Genomic DNA, 24,820 nt, shown 5'->3' with positions numbered 1-24,820 from the left:
AGGCAGTGTCTATAACACAGGGCTTGGCGCTGCCTCTGGAACGTATCAGGGGTCTCTGACCCGTGTCTTGCTTGAGTGAATGAAGCTGTGAATGAATGACTGGCTACGGGCCACCCTGTAAAGGATGAGCAGCAGGGAAGGAAAACAGAGAAACAGGGGGGTCGATCAGGCCTGGAGGGTGAGCACCATGGATTTCTTTCTTTCTCTTTTTCTGCTTTTTTTTTTTTCCTTTGGCTGTACCCATGGGATGCAGAAGTTCCCTGGCCGTGGGATTTCTTTTGCCTTCCTGATGACTTGATTAAAAGCAGGTTGGCATGAGGTTGCGGGTTCAATCCCTGGCCTCGCTCAGTGGGTTAAGGATCCAGCATTGCCGTGAGCTGTGGTGTAGGTCACAGACGTGGCTCAGATCCCGCGTTGCTGTGGCTCTGGCGTAGGCTGGCGGCTACAGCTCCGATTCGACCCCTAGCCTGGGAACCTCCATATGCCACAAGGGAGTGGCCCTAGAAAAGGCAAAAAGACAAAAAAAAAAAAAAAAAAAAAAAAAAAAAAGCAGGTTGGTTTTCTGTGATCTAGCCAGTTCTTTGCTATGTGTGGAACTTAGGGGACCAGGAAGGTGTTCTGGGAGATCCCAGCTGGGTTATCTTACCTTCCGTTTGTGGGTCGGGAAGCTTGTCTCTATCTGCAGAAAGAAAGCTGTTAGGTTCAGCTGCTTACTGTTGGTGCCGACTTTGAAGGACTGTTGGCGTCAGGTGGGGAGGGTGGAGACTTTGACTGAGGTGTGCTGGACTCGCCCCATCCGGGGGTGGCCAGCCCGGAACCAAGAAAGAACTTCAGCCTGTGCCTCTGTGTGTGGCCAGGTCGTGTTCCTGACCCACCTCACAGGCTGCACTGATTCCCCTGCAGTGTTTCTGCCCTGGCTTCTGGAAGGTGTTCATGTCCTTAGAAGTTTCACAACTACAGCAAGCAAGGCAGTTTTGGGGGCCGGAAGATAAGGAGAGTGTCTTTGTTCTTTGCAGGATTCACTTGGCTTGCGTTTGTGCAGTACTCGGTGTACTGACATCGTCGGGAGATCATGCCCCGCGTCTTTATGGCGCTTGAAGTCACGGTCAGCGGGGAGGGTGATTCAGTGTGACAAGCTGGACGCTTGCTGAGAGCCTGAGTCTGTGGGGTTTGGGAAACCCGCAGGCACACCCATTCCCGCAAAGCAGTTCTTCAGCCCCCGGCTACTTTCTCCTCGTAAATTAACTTCCCTTTGCCCAGGCGGGTATCGCATCTTCACAGTTGTTAATGGAGGGACACAGCAGTGCAGATGCTCTTGCTCTGGAGCTCCCATCGTGGCTCTGCAGGGATGATCCTGACACGCATCCATGAGGACGTGGGTTCGGTCCCTGGCCCTGCTCAGGGGGTTAAGGATCTGGTGTTGCCGTGAGCTGTGGTGTAGGTCGCAGACATGGCTCGGATCCTGCATTGCTGTGGCTGTCGTGTAGGCCGGCAGCTGCAGCTTTGATTCAACCCCTAGCCTGGGAACTTGCATATGCCGCAGGTGTGGCCCTCAAAAGACAAAAAAATAAAAATTAAATTAAAAAACCCCACTTCCTTGTTCTGTTTTCTGCCTTGCGTAGTGCCTGTCCTAAAATAACGTGTTTGTTTGTAGAGCACTGAGTACTCGATAGAGCTGACATTAAATTCTTTCGTCCCCCTGTATTTTCCAGGTGTATGTCTTACGAGATTGCCACATCAAATCAGCTAGTTCCTGTTTGTGTGAAGTGAGCTGGGTTTGTAACTGAGAGTTGTTTCAATTCCAGTTTTGCTGATTCTTTGTTGTGAATACTTGTGGTTTGTCTTAGGATCCCTGCAAGGGTCTATATATGGAAGAATGATGAGTCATCCAGATTTGCCTAAGAGCCGTTTTGGGCCCCACACCAGTTCAGTTTTCCTGTTAATTCCCCTTTGCTTCCAGCCAGAGACCTTGAAAATCCAGGCTCTGTGGACAGTATTACAGGGAATAGCAAGTGTTTGCTGGGGTTTGAAAGTTAAGGTTTGGAACTGAGCCCTCATTTCCTTTAGGTTTCAGGATTTGGGTGTGTCCGACCACGAGGGGTGGCACAGGGGCAAAAGGTTGAGAGGGCATGGGCTCTGCCCCCAAGTCCACGTCCTGCAGAGGCGTGTCAACTGGAAAAACATATGCAACTTGAAAGCTGAGAGTTCTGTTTTATTCAGTGGCCTTAGGAGGACTATGGCCCAGGAAGGCAGCCTCTGCCAGCGAGCTTAGGAGGAGCCAGGCAGGACATGTAGGCGTCTTTTGCTGGAAGAAAAAAAAGCAAAAGGCATGTGGGTGAACACGAAAGATTTCCGCTAATCACAGAAAGCAGACATCTCTAGTTAATGATTTTAGTGCTTTTCTATATACGGGAGGATACAAGAGTCCAGGCTGATTGAAATTTTTCCTTTGATGTATTTCGTAACCGTCCAGGGCCCGTATCCTGGTTGTCTTCATCCTGAATCCCCTCAGGGCTCACCAGAGGGTTGGCTCTAGTGGCTGATGGCTTGGCGGTGGGCAGCATTCTTTGCTTACTGGCATGGCAGGCAGCGGGTTTCTTTGGTCCACAGGCGGAAGGGAGCCCAGCATGAGGAGGAAGAGGGTGAGAGGCCAGTTAGACGAGGAGTGTTTCCTGGATCAGCCCTCTCCCTTACACCTGACGACCATTCACTTACTCTAAGTCCTTACCCTGCAACGAACAGGTTTCATTCCTTTTAGAATGCCTTTGAGGAGTTCCCGTCATGGTACAGTGGTTAACGAATCCGACTAGGAACCATGAGGTTGCGGGTTCGATCCCTGGCCTTGCTCAGTGGGTTAAGAATCTAGCATTGCCGTGAGCTGTGGGGTAGATCACAGATGTGGCTTGGATCCGGCGTTGCTATGGCTGTGGTGTAGGCCGGCAGCTAGAGCTCCGATTTGACCCCTAGCCTGGGAACTTTTATATGCTGCGAGTGTGGCCCCAAAAAGCAAAAAAAAAAAAAAAAAAAAAAAAAAAGTTCCTTCGACAGCAGCTGTTTTTGAAGCAGAGGAAATTGAGGTGGTCAAAGAACAGGTGAATATGTATTTACTTGGGAGAATGCTAGCTGCCCTGACCAGCTTGAAATGGGTACAGTGGCTCAGATGATGGGGTTTGCTTCCTCCCCCTCCCAGGTTCTTTCCACCTTGTGGCGGTGTCAACTCCAGCGTGGGGACTCTGGGCTCCTCTGCCCCAGGAAGCGGGGGAAGAAGGGCCTGGGCCTGGGAGGTTTTGTGGGCCAGGCCCCCTCCAGGCGGTGCCCGTCCTCCGCCCGCAGCGTGTTAGCTGGAACTTGGTCCTGTGGCCACATTACTGTGCGGGAGCCTGGGAGATGGGCCCGTGCCTGGGATAATGAGGAAATGGGTTTGGTAAAGAGCCAGGAGCCGACCCTTTAAAAAAATTTTTTTTTTATTATAGTTGATTTAAGCTGGCCATTTTTCAGGATCATTCTCCTTTTCTTTTCTGGCCGCCCTGAGGCATGTGGAGTCCTCAGGGCAGATCCGAGTCACAGTTGTGACCTATGCTGCAGCAACACCCGGATCCTTGAACCCACTGTGCCCGGCTGGAATCGAACCTGGGTCCTGGTGCTCAGAGACGCCCCAATCCTCTTTGGCCACAGCGGGAACTCCGGATCATTTCTCTCGATCCTCCTTCTTCAGGAGAATTAAATGCCTGCAGCCAGTGAGTTGGATGCTCTGTCGTTCTCTTGCTCAAATGGCAGTTCTCACCACCCGCAATATAAACTCCAAACTACTCGGTGTGACATAAAGGGCATTCTGGATCCAGCCCCTGCCCTCGTCACAGGCCTCCGGCTCCTGTCCTGTGCCACAGCCACAGACCCCGAACTCGTACTTAGAGCTCTCTGAATCAGCCCTGGCTGTCTCTGCACCTTTAGCTGCAATGCTCCCTCTGCCTGTTGTCCTTTAGGATTCAGCTTAAGTGACACCTGCTCTGGGAAGCCTTCACTGATCACCCTGCCCCCTTGCCAAGCCCTCGTTTGGATCTCAGAGTCCCTGGGTTTCTTCTGAGGCAGCACCCATCACACCCACTCTGCTGCTCCCTCGACCATGAACTTCTTGGAGGCAGGGCTACGGGCAGAGCAGGCATTTAGTAGATGTTCCGTAAATAATCCTAATGAGAGGTGGACCAAACATCTGAAAAAAGGAAATAAGAGACTTGGAACACTTTTAAAGTCTAAGTATTACCTTTTAGTTATGTTACTGTTTTGGAATCTGGGAGAACACTCTCCCTACCACCTTGATCTCCTGTTTCAGGTCACCCAGTGACATAGGTTTCAGATTCCACATGGGGCAGCCACACCTGCGGTGTCTGCAAAACTGGCCTGTTCTTCTGAGACTTTTTTGGTTTTTGTTTTTGATGATAAAGCTTTTTACATATGTTTTCTTAAAGCTCCTCTTTGTTTAAAAATACGTAGGAGAAATTTGACTTTTTATGTTCATCATTCTATTTTGTACTTGCCACCTTTTTTATTTTTTAGGGCCGCAGATGCAGCAGATGGAAGTCCCCAGACTAGGGGTCGAGTCAGAGCTACAGTTGCCTACCTACACCACAGCCATAGCAACGCCGGATCTGAGCTGAGTCTGTGACCTACACCACAGCTCTTGGACCCTTAACCCACTGAGCGAGGCCAGGGATTGAACCCGCATCTTCAGGGTTACCAGTCAGGTTTGTTTCTGCTGAGCCACAGTGGGAATTCCTGTCCTTTCCACTTTTGTACCTACTATTAATCCCCCCCTCCTTTTTTTTTTTTCCCTAGGGCCCACCTGCAGCATATGGAGGACCCCAGGCTAGGGGTCTAATCGGAGCTGTAGCCGCCGGCCTACACCACAGCTCACAGCAGCACTGGATCCTTAACCCCCTGAGCAAGGCCAGGGATTGAACCCTCAACCCCATGGTTCCCAGTCGGATTCGTTAACCACTGAGCCATGACGGGAACTCCCTATTTTCCCTTTTTCTGTATTCCCTTATAGACTTCCCGTGAATTTTATTTATATATTTATTGGTTTTTTTGTTTATTTTTTTAAGGGCTGCACCTGTGGCATATGGAGGTTCCCAGGCTAGGGGTTGAATCGGAGCTGCAGCTGCCAGCCTGCACCACAGCCAGAGCAACGGCAGATCCGAGCTGCGTTTGTGACTTACACCGCAGCTCGCGGCAACACCGGATACTTAACCCACTGAGCAAGGCCAGGGATAGAACCCGAAACTTCATGGTTCCTAATCGGATTTGTTTCCACTGTGCCACAACGGGAACTCCAAGACTTCCTGTGAATTTTAAACATAAAAACGTGTGCTGGTTCTGCAGCTTGGTATCCTGCATTTTTACTGATAGAAAACATGTTCTCACCTAATTAAAAATGAACTGTCTGTTTGCCTGTTAACCTCTTTGTGGTATTCCACCCTGTGAATCATTTGCTTATCCAACAATAAGGAAATCATTTTTTTGTTCCTGCTTTTTGATGATAAAATTACCTGTGTTCCCATTAGTGTGCATTGTCTGCATTTCACATGACCGCTGGGACAGAGTCCCAGAAGTGAGTCTTGCTCCTTGACCGTGCTCCCGGCCCCCGTCAGCTCTGATCTGCCCTGTCCCAAGGTGACGGTGGTGAACCTCCGAGAGCCTCTGTCCTTGGTGCAAGTTTACTGGCGGTGAAGATCCAGGCCCTGTTTTATGAATGAGGCAACTCTGATTGATGGCTGATGGGCTGATAGAATTGCTCTCAGCTCTCACCTCCTGTTGAAGTTTGGGGGACCGTTCTCCCGGGCCCTGGGGTCCACAGGATGCGGAGATGCCTTTGGATTCCTTCTCTCCTTCTCTGGGGCCCGTGTGCTGGCCCATGGGCCTGAATGCCTGAACCCACCATTGCTGGTTCCCACTTCCCTGCCTTTGCCTGAGCTACTCTCTTCCCCCGCCCTGTGTCCCCTCAGCTGATTCCTGCACATCTTTAAGGCCTAGCACAGCTGACACCTCTTCTGGGACACCTTCCCAGCATCTCCAGGGCAGAGGAGCTTCCGCCAGCCAGGCTGCTCTCTGTTCCTTCAGCCTCACTTTACTTAGTCCTGTTTTGTTCTGTATGTCTTGCTGTTACTGTGAACCCCTCCAGGTCAGGGCCTGGGTCTTGGTCATTCCTAATGCCCAGCTTGGGTTCTTTCTGGCCCTGGAACACTGGCAGATCACGGCTGGGTTCCGTTCACTCTCACAGGGCAGACTCTTGTTCCCGGAGCCACACGTAAGAGACTGGTTTGTTTTAACCCACACGGCAGGGCCTGCTTTGTTCGTGTTCTGGGCTGGGTGTTTTCCGTGTGGCAGAAGAGAGGGATGCTGAATTCTGGGGGCACGGCGTGGATTTGCTGTAGTGGAGGGAGAGGGCACACTCAGGTGAGCGCCACAGGCTACCTGGTTAGGAATCTGCACGTAGCCTGATCAGTGGAAACAGAGACTAGAAGATACTAGAAAAGTCTGCATTATAGGGCAGGTGTTCACAGTTTGATTTTGCTTTAGTGAATAGAAGTGTCGGAATAGTTGAAAGCAAAATCTAAAAGTGATTCATTGTTCATGGAAACTATTGGAAAGGGGTTAGTCTTAAATTCATATAGATTAAAGCATCAATTAAAGAAACGAGATAGCATGGGAAGGGAACATTTATTAGTTAAGGAGCAAAGTTCTCAGCCGTTGCAGCACAATAGACTTGTCCAGGAAACTTTAAAGAAGTTGTCCGGGCACTGCCATCTGAGATCAGCTTCAGGTGAAATCTGGGCATTAGGATTTTTAAAAAGCTCCCTAGGTGATTCTGGTTCGCAGCCAGGATTGAGAACCTCCAGCGGAAAGCACGGTCTCAAGACCAGATCCAAGCCTTTCAGTTTACTGTGCGACCTTAGGCCAGGTCGTGTCTCTGAATTTCCTCATCTTGAGCAAAGCCAAACGTAAGCCCCTCGAGGGTGGGGACCCCTGTCTCTGGTCATCGCTGATTACATGCCTTGCACTTGGCACGTGGCTCAGATGTGGTCAGTGCTCAGCATGTGCTTGTCGAATGAAAAACATAACGTGTGTGGACGGGGTTAGGGTTAAAGGCGCTTGGCCTGATGTAACGAATAAAATGCTCGTAGCACTTGCACACCCACTGGCTGAGAGGCGCTGCCTCTGTTCCACCAAGAAAGCCGAAAGGTTCCTTCCTTACCCAAAGTCAGGCAGCTGGTTCCACAGCTGGGGTTTGAGCCCAGATGTGCCTGACGCTGCACCCTGCATGTATTTTCTCCACTTAGGTCACATCAATTTCCGTGCGGTCCTTGAAGTTGACAAAACATAACCATTTCATCCTGCTCCTGGACCACTCGTGGGTGATTCGTGACGCTTACAGACTTATGGACGGGCAGCCCTGCTTTCTGGAACTCTTTTCTTTGGTAGTCAGTTGGCGATTCGGCATCAGTTTGTATGTTTTTCCTTGGCCGTCTTCCATAGGCATTTCACCCTGCCTCCTCCTCTCCTTGTGAAACCCTAAGCTGATGATAGAGAATGCAGGCCTGTTTAACTTTTCCTTCCTGTATTTAAATGTTGGGAGTGTTTGAAGGAGATTTCAAGGAGGCTGTGACTCTGGAGAACACTGGCTTTTGTTTTGGGCTCTGCCTTATCAGTGAGAGGCACACAGGCGGGAGTGCGTTTCAGGGTTAGTTAATGAGTGACCGGTTAATGCAGCACAGCCAGCAGGTTTTATGCCAGGCCTCAAAGGGTATGAAGGCCAAATAAGAGGAGTGGGGGGTGATTTATAAATCACTAAACTGCAGTCCCTAGCTCTCTATCAAACGGCGGGGCGAAAGCGCTCTGGGGGCACGGAGGAGGGACTAGGAGGGCAGGGGGCCATCTGCCCAGGTGGCTCCAGAGGACAGCGCTTTGAGCTGAGCAGGGTGTGCTGAGCGGGGGGAGAGTGTCCCAGGACCCCAGTCATGCCCCTTCTCCATCAGCGCCTCGCTCCCCAAGGGCACCTCCTGTTCTGACTCTGTCACCGTCAATGAGCGGTGCTTGTTTTTGAACTTGAGATAAATGGAGTCACACAGCATGTGCTCTTGTGTCTGGTTTTCTCTGCTCGGCTTTGTCCGAGGTTCACCCAGGTGGCCGTTGGGTGGCGGCATCCTTCATTTTCTCTCATCCGGTGTGCTTTTCCGTTGTGTCAGTATACCCCTCTTGTTCTCCTGTGGATGCAGGTTTGGTTTCTTCTGCTGTTGACCCCTGGGGACAGTGCTAATCGTAGGGTCTTTCAGGGCGCGCGTGCCTCGGGGCGGAATTGCTGTGTCTGCTCTGGCGGACACTGCGGAGGGGTTTCCAGCGGGGTTGTACCCATACACACGCCAGATGGCAACGTGTAGGGTTGCTTGCTGTGTGTGCTGTTACATCCTGTCCAAAACTTGGTCTTGTCAGTTTTATGGTGTTTGCTTTCTTTTTGCCATTCTGGTGATAGGGCATGGGTATTTGGTTTTAATTTACATTTTCCTGATGACTGTGATTTGAGGCACTTTTTCATGTTATTGACCGCTTGGAGTCTTCCATTGGGACTTGCCTCTCCAGGGTTGTCTTACTGGTTTATAGCTGTACTTCATTGATTGATTGATTGACTGATTGATTGTCTTGTTGCCTTTTCTGGGGCCGCTCCTGCAGAATATGGAGGTTCCCAGGCTAGGGGTCTAATCGGAGCTGTAGCCACCGGCCTACACCAGAGCCACAGCAACGCGGGATCCAAGCCGAGTCTGCAACCTACACCACGGCTCACGGCAACGCCAGATCCTTAACCCACTGAGCAAGGCCAGGGATCGAACCCGCAACCTCATGGTTCCTAGTTGGATTCGTTAACCACTGAGCCACAACGGGAACTCCTTTATAGGTGTACTCAGGATGGGAGTCTTTTGTGAGATGCGCGTATTGTAGCATTGTCTCCTGCACTATAGGCCTACCTTTGAATTCTCCTATTTTTTTATTTTTTATTTTTTTGCCTGCACTCGCAGCACCTGAAAGTTCCTGGGCCAGGGATCAAACCTATGCCACAGCAGCAACCTGAGCCAGTGCAGTGACAATGCCGGATCCTTAACCCGCTAAGCCCCAAGAGAACTCCCTCCTAATGTTTTTTAATTTTGCTTTCTTATCTAATAAAAGTTCTTAATGGTGATGAATTCTGCTTTATAGATTTTCTTTTATGGTTAGTGCCTTTTGTGTCCTGTTTAAAAAATTCTGTATTATCTTCTAGAAGCCTTACCAACTAGATCCATGATCCATCAGAATTCAACTTCTGTCCAGTGTGAGGTAGTGGGCAATTAATGCTTATTTATTGTGGAGATTATCCATCCCATTGAGCCTTTGAAATTAATCAGGTGACCGTATATGTTCCATCATTGATTTGTCCTCTCACTAATACCCTTTTAATTACTATAATTATGTAATAGGTCCCAGTATCTAACAGAGTAGGCTTTCCTTTGTTCTTCTTTCACATCGTTTCGGCTCTTCTAGGTCCTCTTTATTTCCATATAAATTTTAAAATCAGGAGTTCCCGTCATGGCTCAGTGGTTAATGAATCCAACTAGGAACCATGAGGCTGCAGGTTTGATCCCTGGCTTTGCTCAGTGGGTTAAGAATCCGGCGTTGCCGTGAGCTGTGGTGTAGGTTGCAGACGCGGCTCGGATCCCGCGTTGCTGTGGCTCTGGCGTAGGCTGGTGGCTACAGCTCCGACTGGACCCCTAGCCTGGGAACCTCCATATGCCGCGAGAGCAGCCCAAGAAATGGCAAAAAGCCAAAAAAAATAAACAGCTAATTTTAAAAATCAGTTTGGCAGTCACCACAACAAATCTGCTGTGGTGGTGTTTGGGATTACATTGAATCGGTTGGTCATTTTTTTACTAGGTGAAGACTTCTGGCCTCTGAGTATGGTAGGTCCTTCCATTTATTTAGATTTGCCTTAATTTTTTCATAATATTTTAGTTTTTTATGTAAAGGCCTTATGTTTCTGTCATTAAATTTATTCTAAGATATTTGTTATTTTTTGATGGTTTTACACAGGTCATCTTCTAAATGTTTCTTGTCAGTGGGATTAATTTTTATGTCTACACCTTGAATCCTGTGATTTTTCTAAATTCATTTGTTCTCATAGTTTATCCTTGGATTCTTTTGGATTTTCTTTGTTGAAAATCATGCCACCTGTGGATGAGTTTTATTTCTTTTCCATTCTTAGATCTTTTATTTAGCCTTATTGAATGACTTAGGAACTTCCGTACGATGCTGAATTGAAGTGGTTCTGGCAGGAGGCCTTGGGTGGCGCTGGTCTCTGGGAAAGCCTTCACTAATGGGGAGTCATCCGTTAAGTCTGATTTTTGCAGTAAGATATTTTTCTCTATCAGATACCTTAATTTTAAGTACCTTTTTATCAGATTAAGGGAGTTTCCTTTTATTCCTAGTTTTGTGATTTTAAAAAATCATGCAGAGTTCCCGTCATGGTGCAGCGAAATGAATCCAACTAGGAACCATGAGGTTGTGGGTTCGATCCCTGGCCTCGCTCAGTGTGTGAAGGATCCAGCGTTGTCGTGAGCTGTGGTGTAGGTTGCAGACTCAGCTTGGGTCTGATGTTGCTGTGGCTGTGGTGTAGGCCGGAAGCTGTAGCTCCCGATTAGACCCCTAGCTGGGGAACCTCCATATGGCGCAGGTGTAGCCCTAAGAAGACCGAAAAAAAAAAAACCATGAATGCATTGCATTTATTAAATGCTTTTTACCCTGTATCTCTTGACGATTGTATGTTTTCTCCTTTATGTGGTGAATAACTTTTTTTTCTAATGTTACACAAACTGACTTTGCATTCTTAGAATAATCCCAACTTGTTCTTGATATATCATCCTTTATATCTGTCATTAGATTTTGTTTGCTAAATTTTTTTTTTTAATTTTTATGTCTCTATATTTAGAGTGTAGCCTGTAATTTTCCTTTCTTATAGCGTCCTTGTCAAGTTTTGGTATCAAGATTATGCTGACCTTATAAAATGGGCTAAGGGATGTTTTTTACCTTCTGTTTTCTCAAAGGATTTCTGTAAGATTTTTCTCTGCTGGTTAAATGAACTGACCAGTACATTAAAACTCAGTACTTGCAGCAAAAAGTCAGGTTTATTGTATATTAATTTTTTAAAAATAATAAAGCCTTCATGGGAATTTTTTTTAAAGTGTACACAGACACACACACACACACACACTCCGTGTTGAATGATCCTCGAGGGGCTGTCCGAAAGTCCTTGTTTTTTTCTTGGTCGGTAATGCCTACAAATGTATTCATTAAGGGACCTAATAAAGTTGCTCTGCGGGGTGTGTGGGGGGGTTAAAAGGTTTGTTCTCCGGACGAGTTGGTGTCGTTCTTCTTTAAGTATTTGGAAGAATTCGCCAGGGAGACCATCTGGACCGGAGTGTTCTCTGTGAGTTTTTAACTTACGATGTTCTTGGAAATTTTTTTGCTGCGGTTAATTATAAAGCATGAATAGTGCAGGTTGAGGATGAATTTGGAAGGATGTAGGAACAAGAAGCTGTCGTTCTGTCGTGTAGGGACACTCAGCGTCCTGAGAAGGGGGCTGGAGATGGAGCCCCAGAAGGGGTGGGGGCAGTGGGGTTGACTCTGTGGTGTTGTCGTGGCCCCTTCGGGAATCTTTTCTCTGCCCCCCCAGCAGCTGATGTGCCAGAAGGAAAGATGTCCGCTTGACTCCTTGGGTCACGAGGCCTTCGACCGGAAGTCTCCAGTAGGACAGCAGGTGTTGTCAGTGTACAAGTCAGGACAGGGCCTCGCCGACGTGAGCCTCAGAGCCGCCTGCGGGGAGACTGCAGGGCCCCGCCCCGGCGTTTCTGATCCGTGGGTCTGGATGCGGCTCAGGAATTTGTGTTTCTAGCCGGCTCCCAGGTGATGCTGCCTGCCTCTGGTCCAGACACCCCACTTTGGGGCCCAGCACGATAGAGCATGTTCATTGGGCTCAGCTGCTCCGGGCAGGGCAGTGTCGGTTCTGTTCACCGCGTGCCTTCTTATCTCCCATCACTGATGATCTGTTTTCTTTTTAATTGCAACAATGTGTTGTTGCTCTGAAGGAATTGTAGTGTAGAAGTAAACGCCCCTTTTGCTCCTCGCTGCCTCCCTTGCCAGAGATGTCCATCTACCTACCGCGTGTCTCCAAGCAGCCTCTTTTGGTGCCGTCGCAAACATACAAACACACGGACAGACAGTTTTTTCTTTCTTAGAGGGATGATGGAGCTGATTATTAGAAAGAAGACACTTGGAATTCCCGTCGTGGCGCAGTGGTTAACGAATCCGACTAGGAACCATGAGGTTGCGGGTTCGGTCCCTGCCCTTGCTCAGTGGGTTAACGATCCGGCGTTGCCGTGAGCTGTGGTGTAGGTTGCAGACGCGGCTCGGATCCCGCGTTGCTGTGGCTGTGGCGTAGGCCGGTGCCTACAGCTCCGATTCAACCCCTAGTCTGGGAACCTCCATATGCCGGGGAGTGGCCCAAGAAATAGCAACAACAACAACAACAACAACAAAAAGACAAAAGACAGAAAAAATAAAAAAAAATTAAAAAAAAAAAAAAAAAAAAAAGAAAGAAGACACGGGCCGGGTGCCTGGAGGGTTGTGTTACCAGGGGCTAATTGTTGGCACATGATTGAATGGTGCCCGTTCTGAGGGTTGGCCAGCCTGAGGAATCTTCTTGTGGGTTTAGAATAGGTGGGTTTTATAGACCTTGCATTGTTAGTTAGATCTTGTCCTTCAAAAAATGTTGGCACTGGAGTTCCCGTCATAGCGAGCCCAGCTAGTATCCATGAGGACGGTGCAGGCCGGCAGCTGCAGAGCCGATTTGACCCCTAGCCTGGAACTTCACATGCCGCAGGTGCAGCCCTGAAAAGACCAAAAAAAAAAAAAAAGATAAATTAAAAACTTTTTAACGCTGTTGTAAGTCATGGAGGGAGAACCCCCTAGTGATGGTTCTGTTGCAGGATTTGGACTGAAATTTTTGTGACCGAGCTTGTGACTCACCTGAATACCGTATCGCTTACTTCTTCACAAAGCCCAGTCTGGCCCAGAGGAGACGCTCGGAGCTGTTCGATGTGATTTGCCTTGCTCCTTGGTCAGCAGTGCCCATGGGTTTTGTGGTCCTTAGCCTGTGCTGGCGTGTGTGGCTCTGAGTCTCTGCAGGTGCCGAGATGCGTAGCAGAGCCATGCTGGGGCCCTGCAACACCACTCAGCTTTGCTTCGCAGCCCTCCCTGTGACTAATTAGGAGTCAGAGCCCTGCCCGCCCCTCCCGCTGCCTTTCCAGCTGATCCGCCCCACCCTGCGTGCCTTAGCCTTCCAGCCCGTGGAGCAGAACTCCGGAGGGCGCTCCTGGTGCTCCCCTGGGACGGTGGCTCCGGCTGGCCGGCCGGGATGCTTGCAGGGGAGGGTCAGCACGCCTGTGGCTGGCCTCTCAGAGCCGGGGCTCACCGAAGATGCGATGGCCGTCTCCCCTGCGCTCCTGTTGATGGACAGGTTTGTGCCTTTCTTGCTTTTGTCATCAGAGACTTATGCAGAGCAAGGCCTTTGCCATGTTAGGTGGGTTTTAACATGATTTAACCCCGCACCTGCCGTGGGGCGGAGTTGTCTCCTTGGGTAGTCCTCAGTTTGAAATGGGTACCATCCAGCAAGGCTCTGCTCTGTGTGTTTACATCCAGGTGGTGTCTGAGGCTCACTGTCCCCACCCCCCACTGTTGTCACTGCTTTGAGGGATTAAATGTTGAGCATCAGGTGCTACTTGGGTAACAATTGCTGAAAGAGGAGGGACTTCTGGCTACATTTGTGTATGGAACCAGGGATTTTGGGCACAACGATGGATCAAAATAAAACCTTGGTGTCTTTCTTACTCGCTTCCTATTTCCCACAGGGTAAGTAGGAATTTATCACACGGGAGGTTGGCTCTGCAGGATACTGTTTTGTCATTGGGGTTTCTGTGACAGTGGAAGTGGGACTAGCCTCTTCCCCTTGCGTTTTCAGAGCAGACTCAGAGGCCCAGGGTAAGAGTTTGTGGGGGTGGGGTGTGTTAGTTTTTAGGGGGTGGCGATCTTGAAAAAAATACCTCTGAGATGGGCTTGAGAGGAATCATTGGAGACTCTTCCCTTCTCTACCTGAGCTGAGTAGCAGGAGTTATATGTCCCTTTCCTGCCTGTATAGTGGTCACTTTAATAATACCTTTCTCATAGGGTTATTTCACACATCAAATGCCTGTGCAGTGCCAGGTGCACGACCAGGTTCCTGACAGGCGATGTAGAAGGTGACGATGGTTCAGGAGATGGCAGAGACGAAACCCGTGTGGGCCAGGCAGTCCTCGGGGAGTGGAATGCTGCGTTTCCGCTTATTTCTGATTGCTGTGGAATCAGAAATTGCCACTGGTTAGTCAGTGGGACGGGAGGGAGCCCCAGCTAATTACTGAATTACAGTGTCTTGAAGGAGGAGGGCCTTAGCGACTTGTTTCTTAAGGCTCTGCGAAGTTCTGAGAGATCCCTGATGAGTGTTGGTGGCTTGAGGAACCTGCTCCACCGGGTCGGGAAGGTGACGTCCTTCCATCCCAGCTGTCCCCCACCCTCCGGGACAGCCCGACTCCAGATCTGCCAGGGAGCAGCCGTGGTCTGTGTCATTTAGCTGGGGCTGGGCAGGTTGCTGTTTTAAGTGGGCAGGAATCGTGCCCATGTAATCTTTATGAAAATTCATGAAAGCATGCCTTCAATACATTTGTCTCCCTGGATGCCAGGGAAAAACCCCTGTAAGATGAGCTTTAGAGGAATCGTTGGAGATGTTTCCCTTCTCTACCTCAGATGAATATCAAGAGCTATATGTCTCTGGAGTTCCTGTCGTGGCTCAGCGGAAACGAATTTGACTAACATCCTTGAGGACGCAAGTTCAATTCTTGGCCTCGCTCAGTGGATTAAGGATCCAGCGTTGCCGTGAGCTGTGGTGTAGGTCGCAGATGTGGCTCCGATTCGACCCCTAGCCTGGGATCTTCTATATGGGCTAAAAACAAGGCCAAAAAAAAAAAGAGTTATATGTCCCTTAAAGAACGCATTTCTTAACCTCATGGAGCCTTTTTTCTGTCTGCATAATGTTCTAGATACCAGAGACACCGCAGTAAACAGAAGAGGCAATATTCAGCCTCGTGGACTTTCCAGTCTGGTGATGAGACAAGACGAGAGTAGCGAGTATCCAGGAACGTGTTTGAGGCCCCACCGAGGGCAGGTGCTGCTCTCAGCTCGCTCACGGGAGGACCCAGATCCAGTACCTTGTATAGCCTTGCCTGGCTCCCCAGGAGTCTCGACGTGAAAGGGGAGCAAAGGGCCAGCGCCTTTGTCTGGCTGGGCTTCCTGCTGCCTGTGCCAACACCAGAGCTGCGGCTGACACGGCCACTGAAGCTCGAGAGGGACTCTTTTCTGCTCAGAGGGCCTGGTGCTCGTGGTGACTCCAGCTTCTTATCCACAAGAAATAATCTTTTACAAACCTTTCAGAAGTCAGGGCCGCTCATGTTGAGCTTAAGCTCTTAGGCTAAAAATAATTACGCAGCTTTGATTTTGGATAAACTTCATCACACTATATTTGCAGGAAGTTAGGTAGCCTTAAGGCCTGGATGGAGAAACCAGCGTTTCTGTTCCTCTTGGCTCGCCTCCTGCTGGCCCGGGCTCAGCACGTCCCACGCTGGGTATACTCAGCCTCCCGATCCCAGAACTGGGCATCGAGTTTCCCTGCCCCCACTTGTTTCTGAGCAGTTCTCTGCTGTTCCTGCTGGACTCTCAGCACCTGGCTTCCCTCCGGGGGCAGTCAGGGTTCTTTAGGAGCTGCCCCTCTCTCGCTTGGCCTGTCCCCTTCCCAGCTGCATTTGGTCTCCTCACCCTTTGTCTCTTGTACCCAGTTCCCTTCCCCATAGGCAGCTCCTCTTTAGCAAATTATAAGCTGTTAGTGAACCCAACTTTTGGATGCCCAAGTTCTTAGACTCCTTCTGGGTGCCTGAGGTTATAGCTTGTTTTTGTTTTTGTTTTTTCGTTTTCGTTTTTTTTTTTTTTCTTTTTGTCTTCTTCGGACTGTACCTGTGTCATATGAAGGTTCCCAGGCTAGGGGTCAAATCAGAGCTATAGACTAAAAATTGTTTTCAATTAAAAGGAGAACCCACATCCTCTGGATACTATGCCACAACCACAGGAACGTGGGATCCGAGCTACCTCTGAGACCTACACCACAGCTGATCGAGGCCAGGGATCAGACCTGTATCCTCATGGATGCTAGTCTGATTCGTTTCCGCTGAGCCATGACAGAACTCCTTAGCTTGGTTTTAATTGTGTCTTTTCACCACTGGTTAAATCTTGGGTGGTAAAACAGGTTGGGTCTGGAGACACCTCGAAATTCATTTCCTAAAAATGTAAATAGAAATTGCCTTGGGGCATGAAACCATTTCTGAAATAGGTTCCATTATCAGAAAGCAAGGAAGAATACAAAGAAAGGGTCCAGTCGGAGCTGTAGCCACTGGCCTAGACCTCAGCTGCAGCCACGCCAGATCTGAGCCTGGTCTTCAACCCACACCACAGCTCACGGCAGTGCCAGATCCTTAACCCACTGAGTGAGGCCAGGGATCGAACCTGTGTCCTCATGGATACCAGTTGGGTTTCGTTTCTGCTGAGCCATGATGGGAACTCCAGAAACCTTTTAAAAAAGTTTTTATAGGGAGTTCCCATTGTGGCTCAGTGGTTAACGAATCCGACTAGGAACCGTGAGGTTGCGGGTTCGTTTGTTTTATTCATTCTGTGGCGTGGTGTATATCCTCTGTAAGCATATAAGAATATTTTGGAAGCATTGGAAGAATCAGTAGGAAGTATCATGGCTGTTTCCCCCTAAATTTATCAGTGTTTTTCCTAAGAACAAGGGTGTTCTCTTCGGTAACCTGTAGTACAGTTATCAAGGTCAGGAATTTTTTTTTTTTTTTTTTTTTGTCTTTTAAGGGCTGCACCTGCAGGATATGGAAGTTTCCAGACTATGGGTCGAATCGGACCTGCAGCTGCCAGCCTATACCACAGCCACAGCAATGTGGGATCCTTAACCCACTCAGCAAGGCCAGGGACTGAACCGCAGTCCTCATAGATACTAGTCAGGTTTGTTACCGCTGAGGCACGAAGGCAACTCCAAGGTCAGGAAATTTAATATTAACCCAATGTGGTTCTACTCTACAGTCTGTGTTCCAGTTGCATCATTGTCCTAATAGTCCCCGGAATACCTTTTGTTGCCCGCGGTCCAGGATGTGGTACAGGATCCACCTACTGCATCTCATCTTCAGGTCTCTTTAGTCTCCTAATTAACACAATTAATTGAACACAATTCTTCAGCCTTTGTTTGTTGACTGAAAAAAAAAAAGCACAGCCTAAAAGTTGAGAATTCTGTTTTATTTGGTGGCCTTACTGTGGACGAGTAGCTTTGAAGGCATAGCTGTGAGGGATTGTTCCAAAGAGATAAGTGAGGAGCCAGGATATATAGGAGTTTGGGCTACCCCCCCCCCCAACCCCATGAGGTTGCACATCAGAAGATACTGCCAGTCACTAAAAACAGACATGTCAAGTTAGTGATTTTAGTGCTTCTCTGTGTGCGGGAGGAGGCAAGAATCCGAACTGACTGAAATCATCCCTTTGACGTGCATCTTAACTGTCTAGGGGCAGCATCCTTTTTCCCTCCATCCTGAATCCCCTCAGAGTGCAACGGTCGGCATGGCTGCAGTGGCTGATGCCCCACTGGTGGGCAGCATTCGTTGTTTACTGAAAACGGCAGGCAGCCTTTTTTGGTAATATTCCATTGTGTACATGTACCAATTAACCAGTGACTTGTGGGAGATCCTTTAAATCATGTAGAAGTCGCATTCTTCATCCGCCTTTCACCTACCAGCGTCTGCTGATTTAATTCCTAACTCCATCAGGGAACATTCTGAGTGATTTCCTTCCTCCTCCAACTTTATATTTGTTTACTTATTTGTATCCATTTGGAATCATGGATTGTTTTTATTTGATGGGTTATAATTCCTTGTTCTCATTATTTATTTTGATGGTTACCTTGTTCCAGGTTGAGCACGGTGAGGGCCCTTTCAAGCTGCTACTGCTTTTGTTAAACTTATCCCTATGTTTCTTTGAGCACTTTTTTTTTTTAGCACACAAGATGCTTCATGCTCCTCTTCTACTTTCCAATGAGCCCTAGAAACCATTTGTCTTTAATGAATGTACCAAAACCATACATTTCAAAACATAGTTTATTTGGTGGTACCATTTGGGATTTATTTGTGTTGAGACTTTTGTTTACATGTTGTTGGGAGAGAAGACCTTGTGACTATAGCAGGAGTGGCTTTCTTTGATACATGGAGACTCTACAAATAGGTAATACAGATTTATAGATAATTTAAACGAAGTTAAAAGTTAAGTACTAAAGCAGCTGTTATCTTTTAAGCACTGACTGCATACGTGTAGTTTTAATTTGTATAACGACCCTTGTTAAACACAAGGAAACTGAGCCTTAGCGAGGGTAATACCCTGCTCAGAGACTCACAGCTAGTGAGTGATTTCAGTTTGGGGCCGACTTCAAAGCTCAGTTTTTCGAATACACTTTGTCATGCTACGATGCCTTTCTTTACTCTAACTTACAGCACTTGTACATGTAATCGTTGAATCATGAAAAGGTTATTTGTGGTGGTTCAGGGTCTGTTCACCTGCTTCATAGTTCTGTGTCTACATGAAAATCAAGTCTGAAGAATTAAAGTTGATGGTTCATCTCATTGTTCTCTCAAAGGAAAGTCTGCTTGTTTTTTGTTAGAGAGTTTCTGTAAATACCCAGGAATTCCCTAACCCTTTTATTTTCTTCCTGTAGGAATTTGCTTGCTAGAAAACAAAATGCAAGGCTCGACAAACAGAACGACTTGGGATGGAAGTTATTTGGAAAAGTACCACTCCGAGAGAATGCTCAGAAAGATTCGAAGAAAATGCAAAAGGTATACGAGCTACAAATACACAGAGAGATGCTATACAGCTTATGTTTATCAACCATGTGAAAATGACCGTTATGGAGGCTTTGAACTTGAATAACTTTAACTTGCATGCTAAGTACCTAAAATCTGTCTTCAGAATGTGGGTGACTTGAACCTTTTTCTTTTCTCAGTTTGTGATGCACCCACAGGAGAGCTTGGTTGAGAGAGCTGGGCTTTAGATGTATATACCTTGATTAAGTTTAATCAGTTTTTTTTTCAGTAAGAGTTGCAAATGTGTTTATTATCAACTTTTTATTACTGTGTTTGATATTAAAGAATCCTCCCCCTCTGATCCCAAGAGTTTCTTGGGACCCAATCCTCCCAGTGCCGGCCTGACCAAGAGGCCTCTGGCCTTTGTTGCCCGGGCTGCAGTATGAGCCGCCCACACGTCTTGGGGGGAGAGGATGGGGCTCAGAGTCAGGCCAGGCCTGTGGCAGCTCATCACTTTGCGGGCTGCTTCGCTCCCCTGCAGGGAGTGAAACGAGTCCCTGGGGGCATGTGCTCATCTTCCCAGGGAGGGGCTCCAGCATCCACGCAGCAAGGCTGGGGGGGGGTGTGGCCTCGGCAGCCCGATGCTCACCACCTGCATCTTCTGCTTGGCCCCGAGGCCCAGCCACGCGGTGACCCTGCTCCAGCGAGTCTCCTGCCTGCCCTCACTTTGAATCCGTGGACGGTTGGTTGCTCAGTAGACATTCCTATGCACCAGGGCTCATGCCTGGCACTGGGGTTCGAGAAGCGGCACAGCACCCGTGCTCCAGAGCGCCTTCTAGTGAGGGAATGGTCCCAGGGTGGGCGTCGCAGGGAGCACCGCAGGCCTGCCGGGCAAGGCCGCACTGAAGACGGAGAGCAAGGGCGCGACGGAGGGTGGTAGTAACGGGGAGCGTGTGCCCAGTGACTGCCGTGCGCCAGTGTTAAGGGAGCCAGCGCTTGGTGTCTAGTTCACTTACAACTCGCAACAGCCTTAGGAAGGAGATACTCCTGCTGTGTTCATTTCACCGAAGGAGCACTGAGTCCCGGCTGAGTGGCTCGGGCAGGTGCAGCTGGTAAGCAGCAGAGCTGGCATTCAGGCCCGGGCATCCGGGGCCCGGGCCTGCTCTGCCTCTCTGCCTCTCCACAGGAAGAGTGGGCAGCTGTGGGCAGCTGGTGCCGAGGGGCTGTGTGCACGTGAGCCCAGGGCTTGGTGAGAGCGGGCTGTCCGTGGGGCCCACGAGTGGGGTGTGATGTGCTCAGAACCTGAAGGCACTGGGGTACCCCGTGGGCTTTGCTTGTGTGGGGTGACAAGATCCCCCTGGCCAGAGTGCGACTTGCTCTTGGTCTAGTCCAGGGGAGAGGAAGTGGGGTCTGACTCGGCGCTGGGGGGCTTGTGGGGCTGCAGCATATCGTGGCCCCTCTGAGTGAAATGTGCTAGATACGGGGGTGCGGTGTACAGGGCAAGGCAGCGAGCACACGCTGGGGCTCTGCTCGACAGCAAGGCGGCTTTGCGCAGATTTCATTTTTCGTACCTCGGCAAATTAAAGATGATTTGAATGTTGTCTAACGTTTCCCTGTAACAGTTATCTGGACTCGGGAGACTCAGTCAATCAGTATTGGAATTCATTTTTATAGATTATTACATTTTGAATTTGAATCACTTATCAAATATGATAAGTTTATATGCAGAGCTCAGCTATAAATTTCTTAGGAAACTCAGTAGTTAAGCTGTTATAAATTTTTAAAAGAGGGAGTTTCCGGAGTTCCCGTCGTGGCGCAGTGGTTAACGAATCCGACTAGGAACCATGAGGTTGCGGGTTCGGTCCCTGCCCTTGCTCAGTGGGTGAACGATCCGGCGTTGCCGTGAGCTGTGGTGTAGGTTGCAGACGCGGCTCGGATCCCGCGTTGCTGTGGCTCTGGCGTAGGCCGGTGGCTATGGCTCCGATTCGACCCCTAGCCTGGGAACCTCCATATGCCGCAGGGGCGGTCCAAGAAATAGCAAAAAGACAAAAAAAAAATAAAAAAAATAAAAAAAATAAAATAAAATAAAAGAGGGAGTTTCCGTCATGGCACAGTGGTTAACGAACCCAACTAGGAACCATGAGGTTGCTGGTTTGATCCCTGGCCTTGCTCAGCGTGTTAAGGACCTGGCGTTGTCGGGAGCTGTGGTGTAGGTCACAGATGTGGCTCGGATCTGGCGTTGCTGTGGCTCTGGTGTAGGCCAGCAGCTATGCCTCTGATTAGACCCCTAGCCTGGGAACCTCCATATGCCATGGGTGCAGCCCTAGAAAGACAAAAAAAAAAAAAATTTTTTTTTTAAAGAAACTCACACTTTTCAAAGAAGTAGCCACTGTTCTAAATAGATCTTCCCATGGCTCTTAGTGTCACTTGCATCACGTTTGAATTTCTTTGTTACCTTTGTTGTACCCTGTGTTTTTAAACGCAAACTTGGATTATATTCTTGAACTTAGAGGACTTTCGTGAACTGAAGTGACTAGGTCGCTAATTATGTGGTAACACAATCCTGCCAAGAAGAGGACTGTCTGGCTTCAACCATCAATAATAAAGGATGCAACTGTACCTTCCTGCGTCACAGAGTCCTGCTGTGTCCTGGTTGCTCGTGCTTTGTGTCTCTGGCCCTCTCATCTCTCACCCTGTCCTCCCACTCCCCCCACGCCAGCGAGACCTGAGAAGGATCCTGAGCCAGGGACCTGCCCCTATGAGGAGGCTCCTGGGCACCAGACTCGAGCTGGTTGCTGTCACAGATGTCTGCTCACACAGCACCCCAGCTTTAGAGGGCCCGTGTGGGGCCTGAGTGTGTAGACGTGTGATCCCAAGTGGTGGCAGTAACTCTAGATAGAGCTAAAGCCTAATTAAGATGTATAGTAAACTCTAATTCCTGCTCCAGTGAGGCCATGTGGACACGTGTTCTTAGCCTTCCCGGCGCAGCCTGGCAGGAGGTGGTTACGGCTGGTGGTTACGGCCCCCAGTTGCTCAAGTTTCTGGGAAATGGAGAATGGATTCCTTTAGATAAATTAGTATTACTGACCTCTCAGTTCTGTGACTTGTAGAATATGTATAAGACATCAGCAAATTAAGGAAAAGAAAACACTTGGAGTCTTATTGCCCCTACTGTTTGCATTTTGGTATTTTTCCATTCAGTAATTTGTCTGTGCTCTTTCTTTTGAGTATTTATTTATTTATTTATCGGTCTTTTTGTCTCTTCAGGGCCGCACCCATGGCATATGGAGGTTCCCAGGCTAGGGGTCCACTCGGAGCCAGAGCCACAGCAATGCAAGACCCGAGCCGTGTCTTCGACCTACACCGCAGCTCACAGCAACGCCAGATCCTTAACCCACTGAGTGAGGCCAGGGATCAAACCCAAGCCCTCATGGATGCTAGTTGGGTTCGTTAACCGCTGAGCTGCGACAGGAACTCCTCTTTTTATTTCGTTAAAGAAAAGGTCATTTGAAAAGTAAAGGTGAGCCTTTGTAGTTTGAATAGATGTCCGAGGGGCTCAGGGCCGCAGACACTTGCGGATGCTTTATAACAGATATTCTGGATCTTTGAGACCTAACACTATGTATGTAGACAGGACCATCTGGCGCTGTTGTCAGGGGATGAGGCTGGGCTCCGGTTGGGCGCCGAGGCAGCTCCTAGTCGTGGCAAGGAGAGGTGCAGGAAAGGAAGAGCTTGTGGGTTTCAGTGTCCCCGATAAACTCTGTCGTGGGAGCAAAGATAAGTACAGGTGTTTGGGTTTGTATAGCCTGGAATGTCTTGAATGGCCTTCTGGAATTTCAGGCCAGCTCTTAGATGTTAAAGGGAGAATCCAGAAGAAGGCAAACCCAGGGCAACTTAGAGTGATATTCATCCTCACCTCTGCGCTCGGAAAATCCCGAGTCATCACGAATGGCAGGAAGCATAAGCCTGGCTGGGCAGTGCGGGTCATTGGTGGCTGGTCCACAGGTGAAATCTACAGCAGTTTCATTTCATTTAGGAATGAAAGCTGGAGTTCCCGTTGTGGCACAGTGGTTAACGAATCCAACTAGGAACCATGAGGTTACAGCTTCGATCCCTGGCCTTGCTCAGTGGGTTAAGGATCCGGTGTTGCTGTGGGCTGTGGTGTAGGCCAGCGGCTGTAGCTCTGATTAGACCCCTAGCCTGGGAACCTCCAAATGCCACTGGTGTGGCCCTGAAAAGACAAAAGACAAAAAAGAAAGAAAGAAAAAGAAATGAAAGCTTCCTTTGTTTTTATCATCTCTTATTTCATGCCTTTGGAAATGGGTTTGAGCCAGTGTACAAACAGATCAGATGCCGGTTATGGGTCCGAAGGACTAAGCCCTCTCTAACCCGTCTCTCCCCATGAACGCAGCTGTAAAACTTGAACACAGTACATGGAGCAGCTATTGAGATGCTGACAAGGAATCTCAAACAGCTGGGTTAGGGAAGAAGACCAGAATTCAGAGTCCCACTGAATCGATTGGGTTTATCTTTTTTTCCTCCTCTGGTATCCCCCCAGCTTGATACAGGGTAATATAAATAATGGCTGAGTACATCCCAAATCTGACAAAAGATAAAAACCTACAGATCTGGTGGGTGCGGGGGCTCCGTGAACGCCAAAGACGTTGGTGCCCAGACACATCGTGGCCAAATTGCTGAAACTAAAGGCAGAGAAAGGGGGTCTTCGAAGCAGCCTGAGAAAGGGGGGACGGCCCTTTGGGTCACCGTGATTCTCTCCTCCGAAACCACGGAGGCCACCAGGAGGGGAAACAGCTCAACAGCAGAACCTTCAACCCCGATTCTATATCCAGCAAAACACCCTTTGGGAGTGAAAGTGAAATAAAGATCTTTTCAGATAAAGGAAAACTAAGAGGAGTTGTTGGCAGCAGATCTAAAAAAATGGCTAAAGGAAGTTTTCCAGACAGTAGGGACATTATTCTAGAAGGAAACTTGGAACGCTGGGCTGAGGAGCAGAAATGGCAGAGGGACACACTGGACCCTTGTTCTCCCCGTGAGTTCTTCACAGTATGTTTGGTTGAAAGCAGAAAGGTAATGTTGTGTGGTGTTTGCTGTATGTGCAGCTGTAACACATGTTACAAATAAAATCTGCGGTGGGAGACATGAGGCTCTATGTCCACTTGAGGTACTAAAATGTTGATTCTAATTAGACTGTGGAAAAGGATCTTGCAAATCTCAGATCAACCACGAAGCTATAAAAAGAGAGACTAGAAAGCAATACATTAAAAGAGAACTCCAGAAAAAGTTAAAAAAATCCAAAATCAAGGCAGGGAAGAAGAAACAGAGGAAGGAAAAACAGAAAACAAATAAGATGCGAGGCCTAAACGGGAGCACACCAATAACTTACCTTAATGTAAATGGTCTGGGGGTTCCCGTCCTGGTGCAGTGGAAGCGAATCCCATTAGGGATCATGAGGTTGTGGGTTCGATCCCTGGCCCTGCTCCGTGGGTTAAGGATCTGGCATTACTGTGAGCTGTGGTGTAGGTCACAGACGCGGCTCGGATCCCGTGTTGCTGTGGCTGTGGTGTAGGCCGGCAGCCTGGAAACCTCCAATTAGACCCCTAGCCTGGAAACCTCCATATGCCATGGGTGTGGCCCTAAAAGGACAAAAGACCAAAAAACAAACAAACAAACACAATGACCCTGGGTGTTCCTGTCGTTGCTCAGTGGTAACTGACCCTACTAGCATCCATGAG

At 48.7% G+C, this 24,820-nt stretch overlaps 1 protein-coding gene and 1 long non-coding RNA gene across 42 annotated transcripts in view; one reads left to right on the top strand and one right to left on the bottom strand.

Moving 5' to 3' along the window:
• The window catches only part of TBC1D14 (TBC1 domain family member 14), a 96,363-nt gene that overhangs the window by 19,472 nt on the left and 52,071 nt on the right, over positions 1–24,820 (top strand). For 39 of the 40 annotated variants that reach the window (XR_014812109.1, XR_014812108.1, XR_014812107.1 and 36 more), the window contains one exon: positions 18,980–19,100. Coding sequence is in view for 31 of the 40 variants with exons in the window: in XM_084971508.1 (XP_084827634.1) it covers positions 18,980–19,100 (121 nt within the window). In the remaining 9 variants the exon portion in view is untranslated. Of the gene's footprint in view, positions 1–12,867; positions 13,595–18,979; positions 19,101–24,820 lie in introns of those variants that run through there. The other variant, XM_084971523.1, reaches the window with a different exon arrangement.
• On the bottom strand, positions 5,111–15,134 carry LOC146400291 (uncharacterized). 2 transcript variants are annotated; one of them, XR_014812133.1, is made up of 3 exons: positions 12,682–15,134; positions 9,793–12,348; positions 5,111–8,701 (listed from the first exon to the last, which is right to left on the bottom strand). It is a non-coding gene; the product is annotated as an uncharacterized LOC146400291 (long non-coding RNA). The 2 variants fall into 2 exon arrangements; XR_014812134.1 differs by having other exon boundaries at positions 6,576–8,715; positions 9,808–12,348.

The sequence above is a fragment of the Sus scrofa genome, chromosome 8 (genome assembly GCF_054392235.1).
Source record: "Sus scrofa isolate SSC_HxYL_T2T_F1_AM1 chromosome 8, Sscrofa_HxYL_maternal_Yorkshire_Landrace_v2.0, whole genome shotgun sequence".
Taxonomy (NCBI): domain Eukaryota; kingdom Metazoa; phylum Chordata; class Mammalia; order Artiodactyla; family Suidae; genus Sus; species Sus scrofa.
The sequence above is the reverse complement of the archived record's forward strand: the minus strand, read 5'-3'. Positions and strand labels throughout refer to the sequence as shown.